Here is a 19700-nt window from a genome sequence, read left to right as displayed (position 1 = left end):
ACACGCATCATAAGCCGTACAACCATGTTTGACATTGTCATCCTCATCAATCATTTTTCTCCGTGTATTCCCCGGTCCATTCAAGTTTATAATCTTTGCAATTGCTGAAACTGTAATCTACATTCTCGTTTGTGACACTGCAAAGGCCTAAAATACGGGAACCAATCAGAAATGGATTCGCATTGTCTTCACTCTCAGTGTAAAGGGAGTCTATTAATGACTTTCTCGCTACTCTGAATTTTGATTCGTTTTTTGGAAGTCGACCTTGACAAGGCCTCATATAGCTGTCCATGGCTAAACAAAGGCCTCTGAAAGTAAAGACCCACTCTATTAAAACTCTGACCTTTGAACTCCCCTTCCTCACTCCCCCCCCCCATCGAACTTCTTACTCCCCTTCCTCGACCCCGTCCATCGAGCATCGTAAAAATGATTTTAACAGAATAGAAAGGATTTTAAATGAGGCTACATCCCTGGTCTTTAAGTTTTAATTCTGATCTACACTAAATAAATATGCAGAAAGTTACGTTTGGCAACGCTTTCGGAGGCTTTAAAACAGTGACGAAGCGTGAATGATCGATCATCGATATCTCCCCATTTGAAGCTATGGTAAAGAATCGATTATTAAGGTGTTCGTAGCGGACACCCTGTTTATCGATCCTTTTCCATAGGTTTAAATGACAGATCAAGCGATATATCGAGGAACACGCCACGCCACTGCTTCAAAGGTAGGTTTTGATCCTATCAAGAAAGCCTCTGAGCTAGACACATAGTTCTCACACAGTTATTGGATTAAGTCCCGAGCTTTCTTAGAGTTAAATTACCGCAAGCTTTCGGTCTTGAAAATCTGGGACCTCATATCCGAAACGTAGCTGCGATGAGAATAAAGTCGATACGACAGAGCAAGATAAAGCTCTCTCTCTCTCTCTTGACTGTGCAATATATCGTAGTTCGATGTCTTTTAAACAATAATTGGCCCGCAACCCAATTTGCGGAGATCGCGAAATGTTGGGATTTAATCGACGTCTATTTATTGCTGGATATTGTTTTATATTATCGGATGGGAAATTGAGATGAAGTTACAACTTTATCAACGGCACTTTATCGCAATATCAACGAAGAAAAAATCGTGATAAATGAAGTTGCAATTTCGATTTTATCGAACGCGATTTAATAGAGATAAAAGTACTACAAGATTGAGGATAATCGCTCAGATGTTGGTGATCCACGAGGACTTGAGAGGAAAAGGAGAAGCCCTCGGCGCGCCAGTCAGCATAAAACACGCATTAGCGCCTACAAGATTCCATAAATACTTTACGCATTGCATCAAACGTAGTGTGGTCACTTGGTCAGCAGTGGCGGTTGGCTTGAAACTCATAGTGCCTACAAGACTGCATGAATACTTCACGCATTGCTTCAAAAACAGTGCAGTCAGCAGCAGTCGGCGTAAAACGCTTAGCGCCTACAAGACCATTGGGATACTTCACGCATTGCGCCGAACAAAATGCAGTTGGCGCGGTGGTGGAAATTAAAATTATTAATTCACAATCATGTTTATTCTTTCATAATTGTTTCATTCATTTCTTATAAATGAAAGGCCATGTCCACACAGCGATGGGTTTACGGAGCTTAACTTTTGCGGGAAGTTCCGTGAACTTTTGCTTGTATTGACATGGCTCTCACAAAAAATGTGCCCAACGCGAGTAAATGCACCCTTCCACCTCCGGCACGTTCACCTGATGGTTTGTATCGATGTTTCAAAACGATGAGAAGGGGGCGGAAAAATACCGGCGGCCCATGGGCGGCAAGTAGGTAAATCCGACCTTGTGGTTTAGTAATGTATCTTCTTCATAATTATTTAAAAAATCTTTTAGAATAGCAAATAGTTTTTGCTTTCCACCAAAAAAATTGCTAATTTTAAAGAAAAATAATTGTGTATATTTTAATACTGTACATATATTAAGTATTTTTAAAAGTAAAGAAGAAGTTGCACGATTTTGGAAACACTGTAATTGCACTGGTTCCTTTTTGCTAAATACGGTCCAAATGTAGTTATGTTCTTCCATTCTGGGTACGACAAATTCTCGAAACGATATAGAGATACTTTTTCTAAGTAATCTGCGGTTTATATAAGTAGCATTTTTGATGAAAATTATCTTCGCGAGAAACGAAATATAAATTTCTCAACAAGCACACCCTTTGTGATCCAAAAACTTGGATTTCTGCTCTATGGAGCTCCAAATGGACGTATTTCTACCAAACGGAACTACATGCATTATAACGTGAGCCCTGTTATGCATATATTCTTATGGGTCTCCAGGGCGCCATGCGCATTGTTCCGTTTGGTAGAAATAAGTCCAAATGTAGTTCAAGTATCTCTTTGACTTGTAATTACTGCAAATTTCTCATTCTCGAATATATTATTATTCGAATGGCACAGAGCAAGGATTCCGAAAAAATGAGCTCATCAATCCTAATGCAAAGCAAAGCATTTCTGCCGTGCTAAGAAAAAACGCCGTATATGAACATTCGAGAGTTGCCAAATTTTCACGAATAAAATGTTTATTTTTGAGGAAAAGTATCAATTTTTTCCTTGAAATTGTTTAACTATTTAGATAAAACTACGTGCGAAATTCTCAGAAAAATCGGAAGAAAAGTGGGTAGGTATAAATATGCCTGAAAATTCGTGATTTATCAAAGGAAACTTGGCGACGCCTAAAGGCTCATACGGCGTTTTTCCTTACGCGGCAGATTTCTCAACCGTCGCGAAACGCTTCCATTGTGCTAGGAAACCGTTGAATAGTTCTACTCCCACGCACATAAAAAAGTCAAACCTTTTTTTTTTAAGTAATGGGAAGGAATGAAACTGGAGCAAGCCGATTTGCTACAGAATAAGTTGAAAAGGTTCTCTTCGAGAGCTTCCGCTGAGATTTCCTGCGCCTCTGCCGTCATAAACGCGTAGCCAACTTTTTGAGGTGAGCTCTGTTTAACATGAAACCGTGTGCTTTTTGCGATTCGAGTGATAAATTAGTTACGTGTCAATGAGTGTCATGCACGATGAAGTATGGAAACGGTAAGCGCTGTGCCTATGTACTCGTATGTTTAAATCCTACTCTGCCTTACATTTAATCACCGTCCTTTGATTTAATCACCATTATCTTATTTAATCACCCGCAAGACGGTGAGAGCTTGGCGAGGCATTATTCCGGGCAACCACTCGAGAAAAAGGAGTCATCTCCACCCCGCTCTCTACTACTCACTTTGAGTTGTGAAATTGCATGAGAATTATTCGCTGGTGAAATTGCACACAGAGTGACGAATACTACCGAGTATCGTGCTTCCAAGTTAAGGTGATTCGATGGACGCCATATTTTGTGTCAGAACGGCATGCGATATATCGCATCAATTGGTTCCAATTTTTCAGCTACTCGTCATTTTTCTCCAATTTTGAGATCGCAGTTCTGTTGTCAGGAGACTAAAGCACTCACTTACCAATTTTAACAGAGAAATTCAACGTGACAAAGGCGTGGTTTTTTTAGAGAGAAAACATTGCATTCGATACTGATATCGAAACTGTACTCGCGCCATTTGCAAATGCGCTTCATTTCTGCACTCCATGGCACCACTCAGTGAAGACAAATCGCTGCAAAATCCGGCAATAGTGTTTTAATGAGCCCGCATTCTTTACTGGGGCAGATCCGTCGATGAGCCGCGACGTAGAGACGGAAAATCCCGGAAATTCCGCCTGGATTCCTCCACTTATCTCTCACTCTCCATCTCCGCTGCAAGCTGGTAGAATTTTTCCACCCACCAATCTCAGCGCCAAGCGATGTTAAACGAAGACGGCTACCTGGCAAGGAATCATTACTTATAGAATTTTTAAAAAAATTAGAAATAAAAGTCAGCAATTCATAAAAAGAAACGTATTTTGTCTTGTGTCAGAATCGGAGTTGATTTCCGAATTTTCCGTTTTGTGAATCGTTTTCTATGTAACGTTTTGAAGAGGAAACGTGTGACGTAGTCTTTTAGTTTAAACCTTGTCTAGTTGCCTATTCTGCTGTGCCAAGTAAAAACGTCGTATGAACTTCTAGGCGTTGTTAAATTCATTTGATAAAACACGAATTTTCTGGTAAACATATTAATATTTTCTTTCCAATTTTTCAGATACTCTTGCTCGTAATTTCACCCAAAGTTCCTGACAATTTCAAGAGAAAATATTCATAACTTTCCCCGAAAATAACATTTTATCGAAGGAAATTTGGCAACTCTCGAATGTTCATACGGCGTTCTTCCTTAGCACGGCAGCATTGCCCAAACAATGATTTCACTAATGTGCTTGCTTTTTGTAAGAAAATACATCCGGTACAGGAAAGCCAAAAAACCAAGCGGGGACGATATTTCAATATTAAACTTCCATCGCCTTGCTAAGGCGCAATGATACATCTATTTGAACTCTCAAGAACGCGTGATGTATCACGCCTCAATTGAAGGCGTTTTCGAATCTTCTGTATTTACATGACGAGATTTTCCAATGGGCCTGTTGCAAACTTTTGCTAGAGCAAAAATAAGAGTTGTTTCTTGTAGATAATGCCTCAAAAATCACGATGAGCGCATCGGCAAAGTCTGAAATGCACTCATAACTTCACAATCTGCGTAAGAAATTTGCGTTTTTTTAAGCTTCCCGCTTCAAAAACGATACTACGGCACAGGTGAACATTTTGTTAGAGGAGTCGCTCCATCGTCGGCGATTTTCATCATGGCCGACGCTTGCGCGCAGTTCCGCGCGTAATTCGAGGAGAGTTCAAGGTCAATCAATTCGGGCGTGGAAAATATGAACGTTAACACACCGATTGTTATTTGGTCTAATCCAGTTCAGGTGTTATCTCGTCCCATCAAACGTGTTTTGGCGGATTGGCGTCGGCCATGATGATAATTGCCGACGATGGAACGACTCCTCTTACAAAATGTTCACCTGTGCCGTAGTATCGTTTATGAAGCGGGAAGCTCAAAAAACCGCAAATTTCTTACGCAGACTGTGAAGTTATGAGTGCATTTCAGACTTTGCCGATGCGCTCATCGTGATTTTTGAGGCATTATCTATAAGAAACAACTCTTATTTTTGCTCTAGCAAAAGTTTGCAACAGGCCCATTGTTTGGGTTCCTTTTATTAATTAGTTAAATTATTCCTGCTTCTTGATTTTTAATTATTCTGCAAATTATTAATTTAATGTGTAAAAACTCAATATATATGTACAAACTACAAAAAGTCAATTTTATATGAGGCCTAGAATGTAAAATAACATATACAGAGTACTTTGTACTATTTATATTAATTGGGAATAGCGCCGTGTCGTGCGCTTGCGTAAAATGCATGAAAATATTTATTGCAGGCTCATCTGATATCCATTGCGACTGCAGCTGAAGTTTAAAGCCAATAAAGTGCCCCTATTTTGGCAGCCGACCTCCATCCGTCTTCTTTAATTATCCCATCGAACACGGCGCGGCTGTAAATCAAGCTCTAACTAATATTATCTCATTCTTTTTCCCTGTGACCACGTGAAGTTCAAGCCTTTGCTTTTCCATAGGTGCTTTCTCTATTCCTTTTAATGGTGTCCAGCTGGTCGATTGTTGAATCTATTTCGAATGCCCTTGATCGATATCGAATGCCCTTGATCGATATCGAATGACCTTGATCAATAAGCAACATTGCTAAGATAGGGATTTATCGATCAGGATCATTCGATAAAATTGTTGAATATATATTGAATGACCTTGATCGATAAACAGTATTGCTGAGATAGGGCTTTATCGATCAGGATCACTCGATAACGATTCAACAGTCGTTTTAAAAATTAAACTTTTTAAGGAAAGTTTTGCAAAATTGAAATATATTTACGTTTTTTTGTGAAAAAACGACAAAATATCAAACCGTCTTTTTGCCTAAGGAACTTTGAAACCTTCGATTAAAAATACGTTCTTCCGTCATAATCAAACAAGTTTGCCATTATCATTCGTATAGTGAATTTACAGGCGCTGAGAGCTATTTTTTTAATACCTATCGTCCGTTTGTTCCAGGTCTGATTTTCTGCGAATGCACGAGCAATCGGACAAATTCTTAAGGCGAGGCCTTGAAGACATTTCTTTATACAGAAAATATTTGAGGAGTAAAATCAAAGTTGTCAGAGCAACAGATCCCGGCATATTCCATATCTGGCATCCCAAGGTTGGTATCAAAAGAAATTAACAAAAAATTGATTATATTTGATCCTTAACTCATCCAGGTCAGTTGGCTGATTGTTGAATTTGATAGACAAAGCGATAGACAAAGAAGACATAGGGAGTATGGAGCGATCCTATTCGTTGAAATGGGTGGTTCTTGTGGACTAAGGGGGTAAATCATGGACTAACTATCGGGTCTCTCGTAGGTAGCCGTTGGTTAGTCTATTATTTACGTCCTTTGTCCATTGCAACCACCAGCTTACACCAATAGACTCCCTCCATAGCTTTTTTGTCCTCTGTGTCTATAGCTTTGTCTATCAATTTCAACAATCAGCCCGTAAATTCATTGAAACATTGACGCCGTTAGATCTGGACATATTTTTGCTAAAGAGCTATTTTTAAATCACACGTAATACTCACCAATGGTGCAATTCGTAAATCAAGTCTCTCTCGATTTAGAATCTTTATTGAAGAAGAAATTTAAATTTTTATTGATACGATTTTTTAAACTTTAAAAATTTTACTTATTTACAATTTGTTTTACTGATATCTTTTTCAATCGATATAATCCGATAGTTCTATAATATAATTTTTAATCGATTGCCGAGTTTTGAAGTGTTGTCTGCTGTTTTCGAGAGAAAATGCTTACGATGCTTCGGTCACCGTTATGTCTGGTGTGGTCTATTTTCATCCTTTATCCGTCTTTTTTAGCCATACCACTATATTCCCTCTGTATAAAAATAGATTTAAAAAAAAAAAAAAAAAAAAAAAAAAAAAAAAAAAAAAAAAAAAAAAAAAAATGGCGAGCTATTTATAATGATGATGAATGCAGGAATGTGAAGCACACCGGTCGGGGAAAAATAATTCAAAAGAAGGGGTGAGAGATGACCATTGACCACACCCAAAGTAACTTGTCACTGGTCACTTTGTCTCTCTCTCTCTGAGGCTCCGACAATAAAGCGAGGCAGCTGCGAACCGACTTGCCACATTCATGAGAATTTCGGCCCTGGAGTTTCCATTTCAGAGCCACGCTCTTAAACCGACAAACCAAACCGTCGGGGGTAGATTCGTGTGAGGTCTCTGCTGCAAACTTTCGCCGCAGTGAAATTTCACTGCGGCGTTATTTGTTTCTTATAAAAATGACTCAAATATTGTAATTTTAAAATCACAAAAGCGCAAATATTCAAAAACTCAAATGAAGATTCACGCTTTTGGGGTGGTAAAAGCAGTAAGGTAAGTCACTTGCGCTTATGGGTGCCAGTAAAACGAGCCAGGAAAAGCTTTATTGCCGTTAAAAATCGGCTGCAATATACACTGGGAAAAAAATACATTTTATCTAGAGTCCAGACTCTTGAAAACATCGACAAGAAAGAATACTCTTGATTCAATCAGATTTTTGCTTAAATCAAAAGGAAATCCGCTCAAATTAAGAGGCTTGGCTCTTGATTTAAGCAAAAATCCGATTGAATCAAGAGTGTTTTTTCTTGTCGATGTTTTTAAGAGTCTGGACTCTGGATCCAATATGTTTTTTTTTCCAGTGCATTTAAACACATGAATTTTAACAGATTAGATAATTTTGTCATACCTCCGTCAATAATTGTTCAATTTATGAACCAAGGGTATCCTCCTGTTCCGTTTACTCAGCAATTTCCATTTAAACACGAAATTCATCAAGTTTCAGACACCTGCAAATTCTCCATTATTTGAGTATTCATATTAATTGAATCGACGTATGCGAAAACGTCCGATGTCCAAGACAGTGCTTTAGAATTTGAGTGGACTATTTCGGGTGACAGGTGAAAATGTCCAGTCTAAAATGTCCAACTATGAAAATGTCCAATGAAAAATACCTACTGTCGTAATGTCCTCTTTTAAATGTCCGTCACATAAAATGTCGACTTAACAAAAATACCCATATTATCTAATGCCCATAGCGCTAAAATGGCATGTAACTATGAATTTGCCCACAGTAAACAACTTTACCTATGTCATTGACACAATTAGGGGTTTTCCTCCTCATCAGCACGTTCTACAGCAGGTTTATTTTCATGTTATTGCTTTCAAACATTTTATGTCATGGACATGAAAAAGAGGACATTACAATAGTGAGTATTATTATTGCACATTTTTATAGTTGGACATTTCAGACTGGACATTTTCACTGATCACCACAATTTTGTTGTAACTTACCGACACAAGATGGTTTAAGACGTTAGGAATGTCGAACAATTTTATAAATAATCCCCTAAGTGCAATTAAACGTTTACAAAAGAGATCGATCCTATTCATCAGTGTCGTGGGACAAAAGAAACCCACCGCAATTATGAAACCCGGTATTGCACAACAGAAGTTTTCGCAGACGTCGACTCAATTAACAAAATTGACAAACATTGAGAACGTCGATTGCCAGTCTGTTGCAGTCATGCAGTTGGAGTTCCGAACCTCGGAAATGCGTTGACCCTCGATCAATTGGACGTGTTTACGCTAAAAGGAACTATGTGCAAAAGGTTCCCGTGAGACATAGTTCCTTTTAGCATAAATCCGTTCAATTAACCAAAGCGCACATGCAGACTTTGATTGATTCCGCCTTTTGTTTCTCGTTGTGACCCTGAGTAAACTAAATGAATGTCTCATTGTTCAGGAAACCCGCATTTCTATAATTATCGCCAGCAGGCTCTTTAGTTTCCGGGCAGTGGTCATCGCCAGTAGTGGCGTGGCATTGCTTCGCGATATATCGATTGATCTGCCACTTAAACACATGGAAAAGGATCGATAGACAGAGTGTTCGAAACGAACACCTAAATAATCGATTTTTTACCATAGTCTCAAATGAAGGAATTTCGAGAATCGATCGTTCATGCTTCGCTACTGATCATCATAGGATTATACACAGTGACGGCAACTGGGGTGACAGTTGGTAGGGGTAGGAGAGGTCTAACCACATCAACTGGACTGATATCGTTAGACATGTTAAGAACAACATGCTGTTGGATAATAACAACATTCCCAATTGAAAGGTACTTATCAGGTACTATTTTAGATTTTTAACCATTTTTATTTTGATTTATCCAACTGAGGATGGCTGCATTTTCAGCCGAAACGTTTTGGTTTTGTGTATGTGAAATTTTAGCCTTGTCACCCGCTTTTTAAATTTTTTTTTTATTGTAGACATGTTAAGTTTGTAATATTATGAGTTGATGTAGGAAGAAGAGATAGATATAACCTTTTTGCAGGCATTTGATATAATTTTATGCAACGCTGTTGTTTGACTAGAAAGTTGTAGGAATAATGGGAAGTTTTCAAGAAGTGACTGTGAGTATTTTCCCATTTAAAAAATAAATAGGAACTCTGCAACGTCATAAACCAAGATTTGCATTGCTACAGTTTCACCGCCGAAATACATTCAACGAAGTTTACGGGATGACGACTACAATAATTAAGTACCAAGCATGAGAATTAGTAAAAATAATTTATAAAACAATAGAACAACGCAATAATCCTGTTCACGAGCACCCTATCACTCGAATCGGAGCCGTAACACAAACTCAGAGTCAATCACATAACGATACCGCTATAAGAAAGCACGCCGTTGAGTAATTCGAATGTTCCTCTCATCCGTTTTCCAAAGCGCCTTCAAATAGAGATGATACTCTGCAACACACAGGAGCTCGAATAGTGGTATCAAGAAAACGAGCTTGTGCGTGTGCATTGTGGAGAACGAAAATACTCGTAATTAGGCTTTTAAGTGCCAAAAGTAAGAGCTTCTGGATTTCGATCCTGCGGATAGATTGGTAAACTCTCCCGCCGATTAAATGGCTTACCGCAACGAATGGGCGGTATTGCGGGAAATTTTAAAAAAAGCAACAATGTAAATTTATGCTGAGAAACTTTAAAATCCCGCATGACCGCCTCTCTAATACCGACGTAATATAGTACTATAGTTGAAAGTGATAATAAATTTCAAATAACTAGGGGAAATAATGAAATTAAGCAAATAGTAAGTTACAATATGTGATTTATAAAAAAACTATACGTACTGAAAAAAGTAATTTAGTTTTTTTTATTATAATGAAACAGAATTTGTGTGCGAGCCTTTCCCTCGTTTTATTTATTTATTTCTTTCTCTTGCATATTTGTGAATATGTCGAAGACAAATAGTCAAATCAGGCATTTTATCCAATGCCTATAGGCAAATAGTCAAATAGTGTTACTTAGATTGAAATTTTGACTGTTTACCCTAATTTTAGACAAAATAATTCGGTGCTCGTGTAAGAATGAATTACCTGTAAAAATATGCAGCATAGAATAGTATTTTAAACGATTTCAAGATCCTGTTTCTCATGAAATTTTCAGCACGTCTTGAAAAATAGAATTTTTATAATTTTAACATTTAAATGTGATAAAGGCATGAAAAAAGGAAGGAACGAGATGTCGTGGATTTGAAGAGTTATCCTCCCCAAAAATTTAAAACCCGTGAACTCCTTGTCATATATTCAGAATTCCGCAAACTGTCAAAATTTGACTACCCGCCCAGGCCTTTGATAAAATGCCTGTTTTGACTAACTGCCTGCGACATATATTTCCAGGTCCTCATAAAATGACGTAAGTTCGCACTTCATTCTTTCCGGAGATTCAAACTTATTTTATAGCTTCTTCTCTCACTCGGATCATAAGTCCCCAGGATAAGAATAAGGGCAATATAGAGTGGCAACTACGTCAATGATGTTTATTTTATCGGAGTGCGGGTGACTGTGTCGCTGTGAAATAATGCAACTGGTGAATGTGAGTGAATTCGCCAGCGGTCACGCATGGTGGCATCGCTGACGAATGTTTATCGTTTGAATGAATCGTGGTTTGTGTGATTGTTTTTGTTAAGGTATACCCCAGTGGCGAGCCGTTAATGATCGATTATCGATAAGTCCCCATTTGTTGCTGTGGTGAAGAATCGATCTTTAAAATGTCCGTTGCAAACACCCTGTTTATCGACTCTTTTATGTAGGTTTAAATGGCAGATCGATCTATATATCGCAAAGCACGCCGCGCTACTGATCAGTAATCGAGGCGTGACTGACAGCTATCGATATTTTCCCATTTGAATCCGTGGTCAAGAATCGATTATTAAGGTGTTCGCCGTGAGCACCACGTTTATCAATCCTTTTCTATAGGTTTAAATGGCAGATCAATCGATACATCGCAAAGCACGCCACGTGACTGGTATACCTCATTGCACCTCCGGCCACCTTCAAAAAAATATGAATAGTTTTTCAACCGTGATTGACGAACGATCAGCCCCGTGAATATTTTTATTTTTTCCTCTATACAGGGTGGCTCTGAAATGTAAGGATTCTTGTTATTACGCCAGGAACGGTACTGCCGTGATAAGGGAAAACGCCGTATATATATTCACGAGTCAGCAAATTTTCTCCGGTAAAATGTTCATTTTTGTGGAGGGTTATGAATATTTTCTCTTGAAAGTTTTGGATACAGTAAAACCGGCTCATAATGCCTCTGAAACATAAGTTCAGTCTCATGAACCAAACGTCCGGTGTTACATATCATCCCAACTATTCGGTTTGTCAAATTGAACTCTTGGTTCGTTAACCGATATTGACGAATAATACCTCTCTCAGAGTAATTTCATTTTAGTATATGGACTATTTATCTCTGCAGTGTTGCATAACACTTGGTTTGGTAAACTTTGGTTATATAGGTCTGTCTTAAAACCATCTCAGATTTTTAGGAGCAACTAGGGGGCTCTGCCCCCTGGCTGCCACGCGGCCGGGCCCCCGGGAGGCTGCGCGGTCAGCGAAATCGTCGAAAACTCCCGTTGGCGGTTGATGAGCAATTAATTTTCAACTGAGTAACACAATTATGTTTCGAAGAAAAATTTCCCACACACACTATTTTGAACGACTTTCTCCTTACTCTGAATTTTGATGACTCTTTTGGAAGTCGACCTTGGCAGGGCCACATAAAGCTGTCCGTGACTAAGCAAATGCCTCTAAAATTAAAGACCCACTCTCTTAAAACTCTGGCCTTTGAACTCCTCTTTCTCACTCCTACCTATCGAACGTCTTACTCCCCTTTCTCACCCCGTCCATAAAGCGTATTACAAATGATTTTATTAGAATAGAAAAGATTTCCTCCTTTCCCTTTACTCTCCCCTTGCCACCCTTTTCCTTCCCCAAGTAGCAGTGATCGCGATAAATAGCGATTTTATCGGTAGATTATCGCGATTATATCGGTGGCATTTTATCGCAATATCATAGAATAAAAAATGGACCACTAGACAAGGTACGAATTTCAGCATTCTCATACATGTTTCTCAATCAAAATTTCACGTAGAACACGATACGCACAACGAAAATTACCGAAATCAACTCCTGACGAAGATATTTAATGATTCTTGATGCGTGAATTCAAACCACCCGCTCATGAAAACTCAATGCTCTACGTGATTCACATCGCGCGCTAAATGTTTATCATGACAGTCTCTGCGATGTAAAAATCTTCAACTTCAATCTTGACACTTTGGCTCAGCTATAGCAAATTACCAATTGTTTGAACAACACATGGTGGAAAATGAACATTGCTCGATTGAGAAGCTTGCTGAAACCGTTGTAGTGCGCGATTTGACTCACGTAGAGCTTTGAGTTTCTTGTGAGCGGGCAGTTCAAATTCCTCGTAATCAGTGCGAAATAAAAACGTTAATATCTGTCTAGAAATTGATTTCGGTAATTTTCATAATGTGAATCGTGTTCTACTTGAAATTCTGATTAAGAAACATGTATCAGATTGCTTAAATTCGTACCTTGTCTAGTGGTCCATTGCGATTTATGGCGATAAAATTGCCACGCATCGTAATTTATTTGTTCAATTAAATCGCGATCAATTTTCGTCGATAAAATCAAGACTAAATCGCCATATATCGCGAGTTTTGTTACAATAGTGTTGCGATAAATTGCCCAGCGATAAAATCGCGATTTTATTGCAACAAGATCGAGGATAATCGCTCAGATGTTGCTGATGACCTTAGCGATTTTATCGCCGACAAAATCGCAACAAATCGCGATTTTTCCGTTGGATAATGCTACCTGGGTCTTTTCCACCAATTTTTGGTAACAGAGGGGGGGGGGGGGGCTGGATCCGCCACTAAGAACACCGCGTACTTACGGTTCATAGACGAAACATTTTTCTTCGTATGATAAAGGTGGCATTAAAACGTTAGGACAGCAATAATAATTTTTGTTCTAATGCCATTCGTTGGATTGTTGCAGACTTGCTCGGAGGAGGAACACATGTCCGTGGACCAGTATCGCGGCTGCATTCGGCTCCGAGCTTTGAACGAAGCGTCGCATTCTCAGATGGGCTTCCTCGTCTACCAGAACGAAATCAACTCTACCAAGTACTCGAGTCAGTTCAGCTTCGCCCGAAGCACCAACAAGTCGCCAGCAGAGGATCAACGACTCAAATCCAAGCTCGTCGCTCTCAACGGCACAAAATCGTAATCAGAGGAGTCAATCAGCTCAAAGCGTCGTTTCCTTTACGAAAGGATGTAATTACATTTCAATGTTGCCAAATTTCCCCTCACACTGAAAAAAATTGGTATAATATACCATTCCTTCACGCTATATTTCACACAGTGTCAATTGGATTGCATTTTGCAGAAAGGAACCACTAGCATTGCATTGATGCTAAGATTGTGCAACTTCATGTTTTGCAATAAATTTGCGGAAATCGTGAAAAACTATGAAAGAGCCGTATGCAAAAACGACATTTTTCGCCCCCCCACTGAAACTTATTCAAACTTCGTCTATCAGTTACTAATACTGGAGCGCTTCTTTCCCCAAATTTTCAGACCCCCAAAAAATTTTGGGGGGGCGCTAGGGGGGGTGGAAGTCAAAACCTGTGACCCTCGATATCTTTCGAACGAAACAAGATATTGAGGCCCGGTTTGGACGAAAAATCGTCAAAAATTGCATACTTTAAGATTCTAAAGGTCAAAATCCCAAAATTAAATTTTTAACTTAACTTATGTGCTTTTTTTCAGTTTTTGAGGAAAAACAATTTTTTTTAAACAGATTAAACTGAAATTTCACATTTTTTGATTTAAACCAAAACCAGTATTTTAAATTGTTCGTCTTTTTCCGCATCCAACGAGTGGTCGTATAAGCTGGGAAACCGAACGGTTCCGGAGTTATGATCGATTGAAGTTTCCGCTCAACGCGCGCCGACCGATTTTCGCGCGCAAAAAAGTCGGATTTGACTATTATTAAATCAGATTTAATGTTCAAACTGAGCAAAATGCATTATTAGGGACTCTTGAGGGTCGCTGAGTGCAGAAAGTACAGATACTTCCAAAAAATTCACGTTTTTAAAATTACAGCTCCGTAGCGCTATTTTAGAGGCCCACTGAGCGCCGACCGGCCGCTCAGTGGTCCTGTCCGGAGCTGTAATTTTAAAAACGTGAATTTTTTGGAAGTATCTGTACTTTCTGCACTCAGCGACCCTCAAGAGTCCCTAATAATGCATTTTGCTCAGTTTGAACATTAAATCTGATTTAATAATAGTCAAATCCGACTTTTTTGCGCGCGAAAATCGGTCGGCGCGCGTTGAGCGGAAACTTCAATCGATCATAACTCCGGAACCGTTCGGTTTCCCAGCTTATACGACCACTCGTTGGATGCGGAAAAAGACGAACAATTTAAAATACTGGTTTTGGTTTAAATCAAAAAATGTGAAATTTCAGTTTAATCTGTTTAAAAAAAATTGTTTTTCCTCAAAAACTGAAAAAAAGCACATAAGTTAAGTTAAAAATTTAATTTTGGGATTTTGACCTTTAGAATCTTAAAGTATGCAATTTTTGACGATTTTTCGTCCAAACCGGGCCTCAATATCTTGTTTCGTTCGAAAGATATCGAGGGTCACAGGTTTTGACTTCCACCCCCCTTAGCGCCCCCCCCCCAAAATTTTTTGGGGGTCTGAAAATTTGGGGAAAGAAGCGCTCCAGTATTAGTAACTGATAGACGAAGTTTGAATAAGTTTTAGTGGGGGGGCGAAAAATGTCGTTTTTGCATACGGCTCTTTAGATGGTAATTTTTGTCTTAAATTTACAGTTTTTAGCGAGTAAAATAGAAATTATTAATGGATAATCGGGTTTTTCCTCCAAGACAAAAGAAGTTGCACAATCTTAGCAACATTGCAATGCTAGTGGTTCCTTTTTGCAAAATGCAATCCAATTCAGAATCAATTCTGCCAGAAGAAAGGTAAACGTTACTATACACTGGTAGTACTGGTACAGGTAACCATTTTTCTGGTAGAATCTATTTTGAATTCTATTTTGAAAGAGTGGTAAATTCTACCAATCTTTTTTTTTCAGTGCACAAATCGCATTTTTACTCGCCACGGAAATAGAGGATTCACAATCTCAAATATACCGCCGTGCTAAGGAGGAGCACCGTATGAGCTTTTAGACGTCGCCAGATTTCCTGTACTAAAAACAGAATTAACTGGAAAAATGTTGAATATTTTTTGTCGAATTTTTCAGATAATTTTGTTCGCAACTTGATCTAACAAATTCGAAAATTTCACGAAAAAATATGCGTAACTTTCCTCAACAATACATGTTTTTTCGGGAGACATTTGGCAATGCTCGAATGTTCATACAGCGTTTTTTCTTAGCAGGTAGTATATTCCTGGCTGATTTTGGCGCAAGATATATAACAGTAACTGCACCAGTCGGAGGTACGGTTGAATCTGCCGAAAATATGGTTGGGTCAACCATACCTCTGGCAAGTGCAACTACTCTTATATCTGGCGCTAAAATCAGCCAGGAGTATAGTTTTAATTGTGATACTTTTTTTTCAGTGCGGAGAATCTTAGGCATCGCTGACTGAAAATGTTACAAATTTTGCCTCTGATCTCATGCAAAAATCACAAACAATTTTTAACGAAATATGGATGAGTATATTCATGTAAAAAAGTAATTTTGTATTCAATTTGCAACCTTGGAAGGGATTCACGCTTTTCCGTCCGAGAAACGACAAAATATGCAAATTGACTACATTTTGCAGTAACGAACAACTATTTCTGGCGCATTTTACCATAAGTTGTACCATAAGTTGCCGCAGGAAGGGTAAAAGCCTCTATCGTGAGCCAGAAATGGACAGCGTTAGGCAGAAATGAATCGAGCCACATCAGCTATTGCCAAATTGAATCGGGCATCTTAACTTTTTACATGAAAACGGTTCGCGGATTTTGGTGCAAATTTTAGTGAATTTCCTGCATAGTGCGTAGCAAATTTCTATAAATTTCAAAAAAAAATCCGCACAAACGTCCTCATATACAAAATTAAATTGCCCTGTTAAAGGTAGCAACAGCTGATGTGGCTTGGTTTCTTTTTGCTATACGCGATCCAAATAGGTGTTCATCGTTGCTAAATGCAGTCCAGATAAGAGCCAAGTGATCCAAGTTGGTTTAAGTGCCTTCTGTATCGCCGAGGAAGAATTTTAGTGAAAATAAATTGAGGGGCTTTGTGGATAAGGCGCATAAGTGCATTTTTTGAGAAAAAAAATGAGGTATAAGTAAAACTATTCTTAATGCATATTCTGTGAAAAATTCGCTCCATCATTCAAATGTTTCAGATTTTTTACCGGTTCGTTTTTTACATCAAGAGTCCTTTGAAATGTCCTTCAAATCACCATGAACTACCACAAAAAATTCCAAAAGAAAACTTGAAGCTGTTCTTGAGTTTTATAAGATGTCAAATGCGAGTAAGACTTCGTATCAGTGTAGTGCAATAAAGCTCCTCTGAATCTCACTTCTTCATCTACAATTGGACTACATTTTGCAATTTGGAACTATGAATTCTGGCTCTTCTGGAAAAACACCTACGTGCATAGGGAAACTAATGGCACATACGTTGTTTTTAAACCGGGTTAGAATTTATAGTTTCAAATTGCAAAATGTACTCCAATTATGAGTCACCGTATGAGTAATCATTGTTGATAGACAGCCCCTCATGTCTCCCGAAAGGTTCGTGTATTATCTCGTACTCCTTGTTTTGACTAAAATGTTTTCCTCGGTGAAAATAATTCAAATTTATTCTCCCTGATGATCAAAGCTTCTTGTTAAAAAAGATAAACTTTTCCATTGAATTTTGTTATTTACATTTTGTTTGAACTGTTACACACTTTTTTAAGTTTTTTCAGTTGTTATTTTTTTTATTATTAAATTGAGAGCATAAACGAAATGACATGTTTCGATATTACTACCAATTGCATTGCATTTTTCAAATAGGAACCAAGAGCTTTCCAATGTCGCTCAGATTGTGCAACTTTTTTTACCTTGCAAATCTAAACTGATCATGCAAACAAGTTTTACTTTTACTCCCAATAAACTATAAATTCAAGACCAAAATTACCTTCTTAATTCAATTTTGTGAATGATTTCAGTAATTTGATTGCAAAGAACGTAAGTTGTACAATCCTAGCAACATTGGAATGCTCTTGGTTCCTTTACGCACAATGCAATCCACTTAAAAAACAAATTTTCATGTCTCTACTCCTATTTTTTTTCCCCTTTAATAATATGCAAAAATTGTCCTCTTCGTTGGCTGTATATTTCCAAAAATATATATTGATTTTACAACTGTCTATTAGCTATAATCGTCTTTGCCATTTCAAATGGCAACAAATTGTTGATAGAATGTATAGCATTCCCTGAAGCCAATTTCAATTAGATTTTTTCACGAAGTAGATCACGATCACTCTCTCTGAGTAACTAAAAAGTCTCAAGTAGGTGTACATAATGCGGTAAAGATCATACTTAGATTCTTTAGTAATTCGATCCCACTTTAATGTGGGACTATCATAATCGAATTTTGAGTGAAATTATGGTGTTTAATAATAGTTGAGACAAGTTGGAGAAATGGTGCTGGGTCCACACCATTTCGCGGGGAAAACAAAGCCAAGAAGTTCCAAAAATTATAGTTGGAGTCAAAAGTAAATTTTTTAACTCTAATGAGCACCACAGTAGCGTAGCGTGAATTGCGATATATCGATTGTTATGCCATTTAAACCTATGGTAAAGAATCGATTATTAAGGTGTTCGCTGCGAACACCCTATTTATCGATCCTTTTCCATGGGTTTAAATGGCAGATCATTCGATGTATCGCAAAGCACCCCACGCCACTGGAGCACCAGTACAAAACTGAGGAGGGAGAGTGTTCAGCTGAGGCAGTTTGCATTGGACTATTAAAGTGAGGTCACACCGAGAGATCTATACCGGTTTGGGTATTTTTAGACCTCATTAGTAGCATAGAGAAAAAAAAGGAGGTGTTTGCATTTCGGGCATCTTGGAATATTTTGATGACTTGATGACGTAGGTGGGTACAGGGACGTCCCCTTCACACTGTACCCACCTACGTCATCAAGTCATCAAAAAATTCCAAGATGCCCGAAATGCAAACACCTCCTTTTTTTTCTCTAGGCATTAGTAGATCACACTCGTCACCAAGTTGGGTTCACTGACCACTATCCCGGTATGATCTCTCATCGGCGTGACCTCAACTTAATAGTCCAATGCCAACTGCCCTGAGCTGAACACTCTCCCCCTCAGTTTTGTTCTAGTGCTCAATAGAGTAAAAAAATTTATTTTGACTCTAATTATCATTTTTGGAACTTCTTGGCTTTGTTTTCCTCGCGAATGGTGTGAACCCAGCACCATTTCTCCACCTTGTTACATACAGTTCGGGTCACTTCTTAGTGTTTTTTTCTCATTAATAGTTGAGGCCACTCTAGTCCCCATGAAAAAACAAACGGAATGGCGCAACCCCTTTTACATGCTTATTGCCAGAGAGAACATATCTCCTGATACTTTTGAAGAAGTATACATCTTCATTTGTAAATACTCCGTGTCCCTAGTTTGCCGTCACAAACGTTGGGTTCTGCAGAATTCAAATGACTGTCCTGACTAAAAATCTTTTGTGTTGATTACTTTTTTAATGACGTTACTCAATTTTGTTATATTTTGTATAATGCTGTATCATACATGTGTAAAATAATTTGAAAATAAAAAGTTAATTGTTTTTCCTACAAAATCAATTTTCTTATTTTTTCTCCTTATCATTTAGATCTTGATTATCATAACCCACCGTATAATTAAGTTTTCCCTTTACCAGTACCTTTTATTATATCTTACGCGGATAAAAATGAGTTTTGACGGTTACAAGCTTCCTAATAATGTATAACCTTAAGGAAGTACAGTATACCTAATGCAAAATGTCTGTAAGTTTTAATCATGCAGCTGGCTACTCCTGGTAAAAATTGGCAGTAGAATATGTGTTCCAAAATACCATAGACCTAAAGCCGGCTGTAAGATTTTCAATTAGCTTCTATAGCCGGCTGCACAATGTCTTATAGCCTTTTATAGCCGATGGCGATTGAGCAACAGCCAGGCGATAAAGTGTATCGACGGTGAAACT

General features: G+C 38.3%; 1 protein-coding gene across 1 annotated transcript in view; it reads left to right on the top strand.

Annotated features, from left to right (window-relative positions):
* Csgalnact (Chondroitin sulfate N-acetylgalactosaminyltransferase) overlaps positions 1-19310 on the top strand; it is a 183979-nt gene extending 164669 nt beyond the window's left edge. Inside the window, exons 5-6 of the mRNA XM_019047971.2 lie at positions 6073-6220; positions 13494-19310. Of these exons, the coding sequence (XP_018903516.2) occupies positions 6073-6220; positions 13494-13724 (379 nt within the window). The 3' untranslated portion in view covers positions 13725-19310. The remainder of the gene's footprint in view (positions 1-6072; positions 6221-13493) is intronic.
* The last annotated feature ends 390 nt before the right edge of the window (positions 19311-19700 follow it).

This window comes from Bemisia tabaci, chromosome 9, assembly GCF_918797505.1.
Source record: "Bemisia tabaci chromosome 9, PGI_BMITA_v3".
Taxonomy (NCBI): Eukaryota; Metazoa; Arthropoda; class Insecta; order Hemiptera; family Aleyrodidae; genus Bemisia; species Bemisia tabaci.
The sequence above is the reverse complement of the archived record's forward strand: the minus strand, read 5'-3'. Positions and strand labels throughout refer to the sequence as shown.